General features: G+C 32.4%; 1 protein-coding gene across 1 annotated transcript; it reads right to left on the bottom strand.

Annotated features, from left to right (window-relative positions):
* Window positions 1-3,732: 3,732 nt before the first annotated feature.
* On the bottom strand, window positions 3,733-6,328 carry LOC148617297 (dolichyl-diphosphooligosaccharide--protein glycosyltransferase subunit DAD1-like). The gene is made up of 3 exons (XM_088584912.1): window positions 6,038-6,328; window positions 4,428-4,568; window positions 3,733-3,823 (listed from the first exon to the last, which is right to left on the bottom strand). The coding sequence occupies exons 1-2, from the start codon at window positions 6,246-6,248 to the stop codon at window positions 4,438-4,440; spliced, it is 342 nt and encodes a 113-aa protein (XP_088441038.1). The 5' UTR covers window positions 6,249-6,328; the 3' UTR covers window positions 3,733-3,823; window positions 4,428-4,437.
* Between the last annotated feature and the right edge of the window lie 6,816 nt (window positions 6,329-13,144).

The following is a 13,144-nucleotide window of genomic DNA, read 5'->3' as shown; positions in this document are numbered from 1 at the left end:
TGACATTTGATAAATATTTTGATCCAAGTTTGATAGATAATTCAAATATGTTTTTAGTTGTCAAGTTATCTATTTTAGGAAGTTTATTGTGTGGTTGTTATTCAGTTAAGGGAAGACAAACTCTATTCTTTGAAGTTCACTTAATTTTTCGCTGTAAATGTCCTGTTCTGCTACACAAAACATAACTAAACACTTGGAGCAATGCAAGATCAGTCTTAGCCACCATAATTTAGATTATTGAGATTGGTTTTCAGTTAAAAAAAAAACATCACAGTAATGTCTGCATTTATACAGCTAAATGTGTAAGCCTTAATGCTTTATCGATGTCATTGTTGATGTATTGATGGGTGATGTAAAAAACTTTTTTATGTATTTTGGATGCAGGGTCATAAGATTATGATATGGAAGTATTTTATTATTCCAAACCAAAACTAGTAAGTTCATAATTATATTTGATCTTGTGAGCATTGCATAATTATAGATTATGTAGTGCTAAGCAGGCAATCATATTAAACTATTTTCTTAATATTTATGATATTTCTCTGCAAATGTTTATTTAATTTAAGCATTGTTTTTAAATGCAATGAAAATACAATTTTTTCCTCCAACATAAATGCACAATCACATTAGTCATATTGATAGGTCATAATGATAAAAAAAATCACAAATTATCATCCATGCAGAGTTTATACCCCAGCTCAATGTGTGTGGAGTATAATCTGCATGATTTTCACTGTCAGTCTTTATCTCACTCCTGTGCTCCATGAAATATGAGTCAAGTAAATAAAGGTGTATAGCAGTTGCAGTCCCTTACTTCCAGAAATTTAAAATGTAGGGGTATCTAACTGTGCTTTTCTTGTTTAATTTTGGATGTTTTGAAAAGTCCAGTATCAAGTTATTTGGAAAACTAATATTACTAAAAGATTTTTGGGACAGGTCAAGTAAAATGATTCACAATTGTAATTTTTTAAGAAGCTCTTCCTTGTCAGACATCTATTATTTAGCCCCAGGAAAAACTGAAAATATAATTCAATTGTCAGTCTTTACATGAAAATAAATAACAAATTCATTAAACTTAAATATTCCTATATTTGATGGCTATTTTTATATTCTGATGTCTGTCCTTCAAGTTCAACATGTACCATTACTGTAACAATTTTAAAATTTGGGACTTTTAATATTTTGTGTGTCTTGATGCCCCTTCATCAATTTTTTTTAATGACATGTTTAACTTTATAGACTCTTTTGGAAGTTTTCTGGGCATTAATGTTGACAATTTCTTTGCTAAGTTCTATCACATCATATGGTTAAATTACATACCGATAAATAGCAAAAACGCTGGCAAATAAAATGAAAAAGATTTGGAATTTTTAATTTAATTGATATTTTGGAACAGATTGAGAATTAACTCCCTTTGCCCCCATGTTAAGGTTAATGTTATATTATTACTGTAGAGTTAGTTGTTAACAAATTTTTAGTGATTATATCTTCATTATGCTTATGAAATGGAAGATATTAAATAGAATTTTTTTCATCATGTATTGATTATTTTGGGATTGTTGGATTAGCTGAATTTTAGAAATACAACACAACAAAACACAAGATAAAAAGATATCGCTGGTTTGGGTTACCACAGTATCCAACCAGCCACAAAATAAAAGGGACAGAATCCTTTCTGAAGAAAATGGAAGAAAAAATTCAGTCATATCTGCCCATTTTATCATGTGTTGAACAAGAATTTGTTATTGCAAAGTCCAAAATAAAATTCCGTGATATAGTATACCTTTATAAATAGTGGCTTGGACAAGAATTAAGAAAACTGTTGCCAAAAATACTGATAGGTTCGGCAAACAAGAATATAAAAATAGTATACCCCTCCTTCAGAGGATGGTTTTAATAAAAAACCAAGTCAAATTACAGTATATACAACCATGAAGTTATGCTAGATATATCTCCACTCTACAGGAAGCTGATATCAAATGGCTAACAAGAATCACAACACATACCCCACCTAAATCTTTTAATGGAAAGTCCTACAAGAGGAACATGATATCAGAAGTCTGTCAAGCACTTTTTGAGTCCAAAAAATGAACAAATCAGGAAATAATTTTCTTAAAAATCAGGAGGTTATCAGGAATTTTTTAACACAAAAAGTAATGTGATAATACAAAATTCCATGAAAATGGCTGCCTTCCACCCCTTCAAGTGCTTTCTAGAAATGTAGCAATTGGAGAAGCAACTCTTCGAAAGAAGTTAGAACACTTTGATTGAAATACTTAGTAAAGGATATATAGTCACAATTTGAGTGTAAAACAGCAACACAATGAATACACGATATCATTCATCACAATATACATTTAGTTTTACTTGTAAAACACTGAAATATATAAATATTTCAACAATTATATTTTTTTTGTGGTGCAAAGGTTCAAAGTCAGGAGTTATCAGGAGTTTCTTTGGAAAATCAGGAATTGCTCAAAATCAGGGAAAATCGGGAGTCACTTGACAGACTGTATCAGACAGCAACCAAAATCACATGTAACCCATCTGATATCAATCCATCCATAGGGAGAAAAGATAATTGCCCCCAAATATGGATGAACAAGGTGATTATAACATACTACATGTATCTTCTTGAGTGGGCATAAAATGTTTAAAGTTCTGATTTACCATTCAAAAATACCTTTTTAGCTCCTCTAGACCAAAGATCCTAATGAGCTTATGCCATCAATTTGCATCCGTTGTCAGTAAACTTTTCACATTGAAGGTGTGTTTTCAAACTTTATAGGTTTAATGGCCCCAATGTCGTCTACAAATGATACACTTTAAGTGTGACTTAAACAAGATATTAAAAGCTACTTAAGGTTTCTGATTGGACTATTTTTAAAGATCATCTCTTCTGAAACCACAGATGCTGATGATTTGAAACTTGAAATGTTTTATGAACTGAATGCTCTCTACAAACTATCGACTTTTTGAGTGGCTCAGTGGGTGGCTGCAACCACTATGGTCGCCATTTAAGCCCTTTGAGAAAACATATTTTGGCTTATATCTCTGCCTTTATGTGGTTCAGTGGATGGCAGGAGTGGTGCAAGTACAAGGAGTTCTCTAAAACTTCTGTGTTAATGGTCGAATCATAAGACCATATTTCAAATTCTCCAGTTCAGTACCAGTAATTTAGGCTCTTTGGAGTCTCTATTTACACTTAAACCTCATTATTTGATTTTTCCAGTCAGATCACTGCTCACTGGTTTTATGGCAAATGTTTCATGCATTTATTGACTAGAGCATTTAAGTAATCAAACAGACCCTGCTTTGTACATGTACTAGTCCAACATGCTGAGCCAGACCTATATTGAGCTAGCTCACAGAAGCAACAGCTTACAGGTAGGCAAGTCATCTCATTTGACATGTTATTTGTACTTGGAATCCAAGTTTACCAGATGTCACCCTATCTCCTACATTTTGTATATGTCACATGCTTATTGGAAAAACAGTGACTACCACTATCAAGTTTTTGATGAGACTCAACTCAAAATTGCTTGGAGTAAAATTGCATTTCCAATATGTATGCAGCCTTTTTTCAACTGCTGGGATTTTTTAACTGTTTCGTATCACAAATCTTTTTTCATTGACATTTAAAAATAATTGTGAACAATCATGAATATTGTTTTTTTTATCTTGTTTTATATCCACATGATTCAAATTTCCAAAAAAATACAAAATTCACACTTAACAACAATAATTTTACTCTACAAAAATTTACACATGTATAATTTATATGAATGATTAGTCTCTTCAAGCTGGATTTGCCTTGCAACCCCTGGAAAAGAAAAAAAAAAACTTTAGAACTGATCATTATCTGGAATGAATAGTCAAATTTACACTGTAAAGCAAGGTAGGAAACTCACTCAAATTCTAGCCAGTCCTGAATACAATTTTTCAATATATTTACTATATGGCTATATAATTTTTTGCTATTCAACCCTGCCAAAAAATATCCAGTCTCTGGCTGGCGCACAGGCAACTATTTCTAACTCGGTGTAAAATGTAAAAATTGTAACGTCTGGTTGTATATGAATGATAAGACTACTATGGAACATATTATGGTAATCACTGATCTCGGAATCTAATGGAAAAAATTATAATGATGGTAAATCAGATTGGACAGATAAGAGGAAGCTGAAAATGTAATTCTATATTTCCACTGATTGTTGGAAGAAAACAGAAAAAAAATGTTTACATATCATGTTAGCCCTATGTTCATATACATGTGTATGTGTACAATTTTGAAATCAAAGGTTCATTTAAGGTCATCATTATTATAAATAGATGTTTTAAGTAGGAAGGCAGTGCTCTTATATTTGGCAGTGAAAGTCCTTTGTCTTGACATGTATATTTGTATTTGTACTTCTTAAGAGACATACCTTTTTGACTTTATCCAATGAAATTCATCACCACTAAATGCAAAATGACATTTGCAAAAATAAAATCAGCAAATGCTCTTTCTGGGCTTATTCCTATGAATTCATTTTTATTCTGTGAATTTGCCTGCAGCCTCAAACATACTGAAAAACAAATACAAATTCATCACTTAGATTACTTTATGAAGAATTCTGCTAAAATATATAACATGATTGTCAATATCACCGTTTTTTCTCTTTTTTGTCTTGTAACTGCAACAAAGAAATAAAAAAAAAATATTTGGTCAGTGCCATTGTTTAGATTGTCCAAAACATACTTTTCAAAACAAATGACATACAGTACAAATTTAAGAACATTTATATATTTGAAAATCCTTTTAGACATGTTCCAGGTCAGTGGTAGAACAGTGCCTTCCTCAAGTTACATTGTGATACAATACTGCATTAGTGTTGGTAAGATTCATGGACTAAGTACATGTAGAACTTATTTATGGCCTTTTTGAATAGACAATTCTACATGAACAAGTTACCATTAAATGGGGAAAAGGTGTTCATCTCCTGACTTGATGAACTCCAAATAATAGCCAATGGTCTTTGGCATTGACATACAAATAGTCAAAAGAAGTATTAGTTCTATAACATAAAACCACACATTTTATGTTTATTTTCATGTTTTCATTGGATACTTTCATTTTTTGTTTATAGTCAAAATGCGAGATTTTATCATTGGACCTTAATTTCAAGGTGTAAAAATCAACTTTAAATTCTGACATTTTTTAGAATATTTTTTCAACATAACTATATAATTATAAGAAAAAGAAGTCAAATTTATGCCAACAAACCTTGTTTGGAAGATAATAATCCCGAATTAAAACATGTAGTGATCCAGCCTAGAAGCTGACATTTTGTTATGTTACGGTTGGCTGCATTTTCGGATTCATATGGTGCAACGAATTTTAATCATTTAAAGGTTAAAAGTTTTTTTTTCATTCCAAAAGCAATGACCACAAAAAATTATGAAAACCATTTTTTTAAAAAGTTTATTATACTACTTTAACACTCACCACATGATTTTCAAATATATTTTATCATTGACAAAATGATGTGTGAATAAATTTTGTTACACCATTAAAAATCCTAAATATTTGCTGATCGATATTCGGAAATGTGCTTCTCGGGACTTATCGATTTTGGTGTTAATAGAATCTTACATAAGCTGATTTAAAAGCAAATTTGGATGTATATAATGGAATTTCTGCATCTGGTAATAGAATTTATTTTAAAGCCACGTCTTTTAACTTTGTACTTCAATCATTCTTAAATATTTTTATTCGATATTACGTTATATCTAGACAAAAACATCCTGCAGGTCATTTCGTCTGGACGTTGCTCCCACTAAATGGCGTCCAATAATAAAACCTTGCATTTTGACTATAAACAAAAAATGAAAATATCCAATGAAAACACGAAAGATAAACATAAAATGCGTGGTTTTATGTTATAGAACTAAAGAAGTGTCTGTGTACATCACTTATATTTTCCTTAAAATACTACATGCACTGACGTACATCTTTTAACAGAGGACTGTCAGACATTAATTAATACACAATTACCTCCAAGAACAAATGAGCCAACTGTAGAAATAAATCCAGATAAGAACGAGTTGAAAGGGAATGTGCCGACCAGTGCACAATAAACAAATTGGACAACACCGGTGAGGACAATGTAGAATAAGTATGCATCCACTAATTTAAGCTTCTTTGATGTATTGTTCATGTATTCATCGTAGAATTTTGATAAAACAGATGATAGTTTCTCTGGCATTTTGAAAAACTCTGTGCTTTCTCAACGTGGCAAACCAAAATCAGGGGATATCATAGGGAAAAGGGAGGAAACAGAGAAATATGCTGCAAGAAAATGGCGATTATTTCCTCTCGGTTCTTTTAAAATGCCCGATAAACATATGAAGTAACGCTGTGTTCTCGCTAACGAGATGTTCATTTCATTGGCTGTAAATTTAGCCGAAACTTAACGAATATTGTAATTAGCCACGTGCATAACAGCTTTGTTTTTTTTTTAGGTTAAACCTCTAGATTCGGCATCCTTTATATAATAATTTACAAATAATATTCAAACCGTGGACATTTATTTGAAAATTTAAACAAAGCAAGTACATATATCCAGGGGGTCATTTTTTTCTGTAAGTGGAAAAGGGGGGTGCAGTTTTTTATAACTTCAAAGAGGTGGGGGGGGGGGTCATTTTTGTGCACATGGATTTCAAGGGCGTTCCAAATTTTTAGTTAAGCAGAGCATTACACCAGTCAAATTAAAACATATATGACCTCCATTAAACATTTTATTTCATTGTCACATGCATGATCTCTGGTAAAATCAAATCCACACATCAACATAACCATCAGGACCTAAAACATTTACAGTTATTAAATCAAATTGGTCCGACTTATTTGCTGACGATTCAATTTCCTTACCAATATCTTGAATCTCAAGAGCTGTGTCTGATTCTGCTTGATTTTGATCAGACTTTTCCAAAGTATCAAGTTTTGGAATTGAAGACTATTTTTTATTGTAATAATTCTTTAACATCTCAACTGCTTTTGCTTCAAAGAGTAATCAAGGGAACTACGATTATAACGGTAATAAGAAGAATGTTATCCAGGGACAAAGACCAGACATGGAAAACAGACGTACAAAGAACATGAAATTTTGTTAAAATCAAATATACAAATTAACAAAAGCAAATGAGCAACTATGACTCCACTAAAAACTTGGAGAATGGACCAGGTGCGCTGGTAGGGTAAGCGTCCTCTGCTTTTCTAGAAACCCGCCGAGTTGCTCATAAAAAGTCAAGTCCGGTGTAAACGAAAGAGGAAAGGAAAACCACGACACGTTGAACAAATCAGTTTTCATGGCGCAGATGGATACACCGTAGCGATCCACGATTTCATGACGACGACCACAACATAAAACTTCTATAGGGATGACTTCAATCTTGTAACAACACAACCCTGTTCCAGAAGTTTATTTGTTAGAATTCTATCGCGATACAAAAACTGCGTAGTTTCGGTAAGCTCTGGCATAATGTAGGAGTTGTTATATGAACTCCAAACGCATGTTTAATAGAGGGGGTATCACATTAAAAAAAATGTTTTTAAGGGGGATAAGAAAATATCATGAGGGGTCAAGAAAATTTTATATGATTTCAAAATTACCAGTCCCCCCTCCCAGGTAAATAATGATAAATTTCTATATCCATTTGAATCGTAAGGGAAAAAAGGGGGCTATTATAGTCAAATTTTGTGTCCTGGACCTTTTTGTGTAATATTCAAACCATAACCTTCTTTTTCGCCTATCGCATCGTTGTATTTATATAAAATCATATGTCATTGTCCTGCCTTTCTATTTCAAATGTAATCCTAACCCCGACCCCCACTCATAAAAATCAACATGGTTACGGAGGCGTATTCAGGTGGGGGAGTGGCGGGCGTGCAAGGCAATTTGCAAAGCATGGGTTGTCAGGGGTAGATTTAGGCGGTTTCAAGTTGAAACTTTAACTTTCTCGCTAATTTTAGCACAAGATATCTACATTGCACCCACTCTATAATATTTCAAAAAATTAACCTCAAAATTTGAGTCACTTCGCTCGGCTCGGCAGAATTTTTACTGTGCGCCCCTATCTAAAATCCTACAACGTAAGCGGTTGGAATTCCGTTTCTCTATACCCCAGGATGGCATCAAGTCAGAAAATAGCTTGCCAGACAACCTCTAGCATTGCTGGAGTACAACATGGTTTGCAACATAAGCATTGTATTGCTTTTTTTATATATATTTCTTTATTGCTTTTATGGAGAATATTAAAATAGTTTCAAAACAGGCAACTTGTTGCATGCTAAACGGTTAAAGCAAAATATGATGAAAGCTATTTACAGGTTAGTGAACAGGGACGGCTCCAGACACTTTGAAAAGGAGGGGTGCAAGCCAATGTGATGGTGATGCTAAGACATTATTTTCCATGTTTTGTCAATTTTACAGATGAAAATGACTAATTTTCTGGTAAAAAGTAGGGGTGCCAACCCCCTCTGATCAATGAACAGGTATTACCAGCACAGTTGACTAATAATTAACATTCGATAAGATGTCCTATTAAACAGGTGCATCATGAGCTTATGGTATGATCATCCTCTCCTCAACATCTCTCTTAACTAGTGAATAAAAAAAAATCACAATTTACCAGTCTTGTAGAGTTTATACATGGAAACCATGAATTCAGATCAATTCAATGTAAATTATAGGTACAAGTACATGGCATGATTATGATTAGCTCAAAATTCAACAATAAATCCTTCTTTTTCAAAATTTTTAATGTCTGTGAATGTTTATATTTTATTCTATTTACCCATGGAACTTGTTTTTTTTTTCATTGATTGGTTGTGGTTTCAATGTATATTGCAATTATTTCTTGCATTTCAGGACAAGAATGTTTTACTGTATGAAATGATCCTGCTTTATACTACTCTACTATTATGACATTTTGAGGCGGTTTCATAGTGCTACCTCACAGTTTTTACATAAAATTACTTGTTTGAGAAGCAGTGAAAGATTTAGCACTCACTAGTCATAAGTAGAAAACTTAAATACATGTACCATTTATGTTTGCCAATGAGATAGTCATTCAAAAAAAAACAAGTAAGTAACGATTAAGCTTCTACAAGTGAAATCACCACATGGTTATCAATAATGGGCAAACCACATACCATTAAGCAATCTATAAAAAGGCCCAAAAACAAATAAAGTAAAACTATTTACAAAAGACCATAATCAACCTAATCTACAGAAAACAATGAAGTAATTTTTTAGGTCAGTTGATAGTGACAGCTTGCAGTGCAAGGGATTCTAGGTTGATGGCTGTTATTGTATACATGTATGAAAGTGACTTTTACTTTTGAAGCACAACATATTTAAACCTTGTACATTTGTATAAGAAATATGATTTTGAAAATCTTTATTTTCAAACTTCAGCTTCATATTACCTTCATTACAGTGCAAGCAGAGATTGAACAGCATTGAAGATCATTTAAATTCTACATGTATGAATTCTTTTCAGTCATTTATATGCCAAGGATGACCTGGAAGTATAAAAATCAGTAATAAATATACATAATACTCATATTCAAAGTTACTGTGATTCATGATTCCTGTATTGAAGTAGACCTCTATTTAAGTAAACCCTACATTATATGGCTCATTGGATGTTTTTTTTTCTTCAAACAAAACATCCCATTATGTTAAAATATTATGTCTATGTTACAACCTTCATTTAAGTGTCATGGGAACTGTAGTGCTACATTTTAAGCAATAAACACATATGGGATCTATCTACATTACACATGTAGAAATAATACAAATACATTTCTAAAATAAATTGACTAATGAGAGTTTATAGTGAATAATCAAAAGACTTTGAAAGTGGGGGTCCAAGCTATTAATTTCCTCATTTTTGCAAAAATTTTCCACATTACTTCCAACATTTCCCAACAAAAGAGGTGGTTCCTACCTTTGGAACACCCCATATCAATATTAATTTTTTTTCGCCAAAAAACAAGGCATAAAAATATTGTATACAGAACCTCAAACACCTACACAACCTATTATCATACTTCATTTGAACAGAGCTTCCTGTTATGTATGACTTGTCTGGTAACTTGTATCATTGCTAGGTGAACATGACGGCTGCATCCAAAATTTTCTGGAAAATATCAAAACATATTTCCTTTTAATATGGAAAGAGATACTGAAAATCAACATGGATAGACTTTTATCATACTGTCATGACTATGGTATAATTGTACATGTTCATGACAACATACTGTGCAAAAGAATTCTGATGACTGATAAAACTAGTTCCTTATCCTTAGTTACAGACATACAATGTAAGTCAACAGCTTGTATTTATGGATCTATTAAAGAAGTAAAAAAAATAGCACGATAACTTCTTAAAAAATTGGAAATTGTGTCTTTATTAAAAGATTATTATTATCTTTTTTGTGTACCATATCTCCTGTAATTTGAACTGCACTCATTTACTTAGACTACAGCACATGATTTAGACAAAGTATAATTAACAAATACATGGTATATGAATAACACTTAAGTTATTTATCATAATTCTTCATTATTGTAACTGTGTTCGAGCTAAATAAAATATTTGTATTTTCATCGTGGCGGCACTTTAAACAATAGTGAATACATATCATTAATGTTCGTTTGTTTTGACAATCCAAATGTCGACTTAAAAAATATAAAAACAAAAAATTATTGCCAAAAATTGTAATAAAAACATATTGTAACGCTTAAAATGAAAAAAAAAATCAAATATAACAAATTACTAGCGACAAATATGCCGAAGTTCATAAGCAAGCTGCTGGTAAAAAAACACAATGGAGAAAATTTTAATTTTATTGTGTTTTTTGTAGAAGGTTTGGAATTATCTCAAACTACGATTTTCAGGTTCATTTGTATTCACCTTAATGTGTCGCTTACTTTTTGGTGGAATATATGTCCATATGTGCGAACACGAAACTCAAATTCAGACGTCCCCCCCCCCCCCATGTGACAGCATGATTTTTCAAAAAATACCATTCGGAAGTCTGATTTTAGTTCAAAAGTCACGTAAAAGTCCAAGAATTTCGAACTCCTGTTTCCACGGGCTGACCAAAATCCAATGACGGAAATAAAAGAAATACTAATACCAGAAACAATATCGGTTTAATTTCCGCATAAGGTTGTGGCTATGGACACGTAATTTGCCAATCTCCAAAATAGAGGTTTGTAACTCGTTTGTCCCTGTGTTTGATTTACGAAGGAGACACAATGATCTCTGCTTCGCAGATTGGAAATTTGCCATAAATTTTCATCATCCTCCACAGAGTTATCGGTCCTTTCTCTCCCTCTTTCTTTTTCTTGTAAGTGATAATGAGTTCTTTGTCATAGTTAGTGTTCACTATTGTATGGCTAATGTCCACACCCCCCCAAACCTCGTTGGTATGACAAGCCAAAGTGGACAACAGGCTTACTTATTTATATTTATGAGTATATATAATAATTGTTTATATTTTATTTTTGAATATCAATAATATATTGTTAATACTTATAATTCATATCATCATTATAAATATCAATAAATGAATTAAAAATATTAAGATATGAATTATAAATATTCATACTTATCAATAGATATTTATAGATAAACCTTTTTGTCCACTATGCGCAGGGTACTTCCCGAAAGTACCTCAACTATCCTGTGTGGCTTGCCGTGGTTTAACATGCGATATGTAACTGACAACAAAAACAGGTAAAGAAAGTGAAGAAATGCAACGATAGTAGTTATATGGAGTAATGAATAACAACGATGGCTCACAGTCCTGAATCAGAGTGGGTCACAGGGGGTGAAAACTCTCCAAAATCATGCTCCACGCCTGCATGTAAATCTACCACAAGCACGAGTAAACGTACGAGGAGACCTAGGTCGAATTACCTGTATCCCATCTCATGTCAACACAGTTTACAAAGGCGTAAAACGGTGCATCAATGAGAAAACACTGTGACTCAGAATTTACAATATTTTTTTAAGGATTTAGGCAGCTGGTCGGGCGTTCGATCAACTTTTGAATTCTGGTTGGTGATCTCCTAGAAGTTATCACGTGGCACATTCATCACATCTCCATGAACACTGTTGTAAAAAAATTCAGAGAACCAGCACAAATAGAAATAATAAGTAAAATGGTACTTGACGGTTGTTTCTCCGCGATATTATGACGATAGCAACAAACGTTACAAGCACCAGTTTAACACAGATGTTCATTGGATATTACGCTTGCACCTAAGTGTGAGGTAAGGAAGTGTTACATTTTTTTTATGAAATTTGCTTAACTAATATTATTTTCTTGCTTGGTAATATTTGGCTTTCAGTCAGTAACTATTAAGCTTATTTTTAACTGAATTTAGTTGCTTATTTAGATATTTCATGCTAAATTAATTTTTGCATGTCATTGTGTTTAAAACATATATAGATGTGGAATATTTTACATGAGATTCATGCGCAACAGATTATCTTTCTTTACCCAAGTCTTATGAATTTATGTATTGTTATTGCAGGATCTTTTTGTTTATCCTTATAACTGCAATGAATATTGGAACCTAATGATTTGATGTGGTTTATTTCTCCCTGGAGAACTGGCCGGACAACACAAAATCGCATCACCTCTTAAACACCGGCATTGACTTTGGTGTTATCTGATAGATATGGTCAAGTTCTTCGGTAGTAAAAGAACATAACGACTATAAATTTATTATATATGAACAAATAGCACTATCGGGATAGAAAGACGCTCAATTTTTAAGAAGCTTGGCTCTTTAACAAAAAAAAAAAAATAGTCATGAAAGTAAAATGGACAGAAGGTGGCATTTCTGTTGCTTCAAGGAAAATCTATAATTCACGGGTTTTAAGGAAAACACAATCAAAATTTGTACATTTGTTCTACACTGTTATAATTTACTTCAAGTATATACAAATATAGTCATACACATGCATCATGAAAAACTGTGTCATCGAAATTAGCAACCTCACTTTCTGAAATTTCATTTTTCTACTCGCTTGGGAAAATTATACAGAATGATTTATACTTAACTATGAAAGATTGGGG

The sequence above is a fragment of the Perna viridis genome, chromosome 5 (assembly GCF_037379345.1).
Source record: "Perna viridis isolate PV_CMFRI_1.1 ecotype Kerala chromosome 5, ASM3737934v1, whole genome shotgun sequence".
Lineage (NCBI taxonomy): Eukaryota > Metazoa > Mollusca > Bivalvia > Mytilida > Mytilidae > Perna > Perna viridis.
This window is presented reverse-complemented; position numbering and strand designations above follow the sequence as displayed.

What these genes read in the sequence shown, in the direction of transcription:
- LOC148617297 (XM_088584912.1), bottom strand. Translation starts at nt 6,248, where the DNA reads ATGCCAGAGAAACTATCATCTGTTTTATCAAAATTCTACGATGAATAC. An exon ending in TGGCTCATTTGTTCTTGGAG is followed by an intron (nt 4,569 to 6,037) that starts GTAATTGTGTAT and finishes TTTGTTTTTCAG; the next exon opens with TATGTTTGAGGCTGCAGGCA.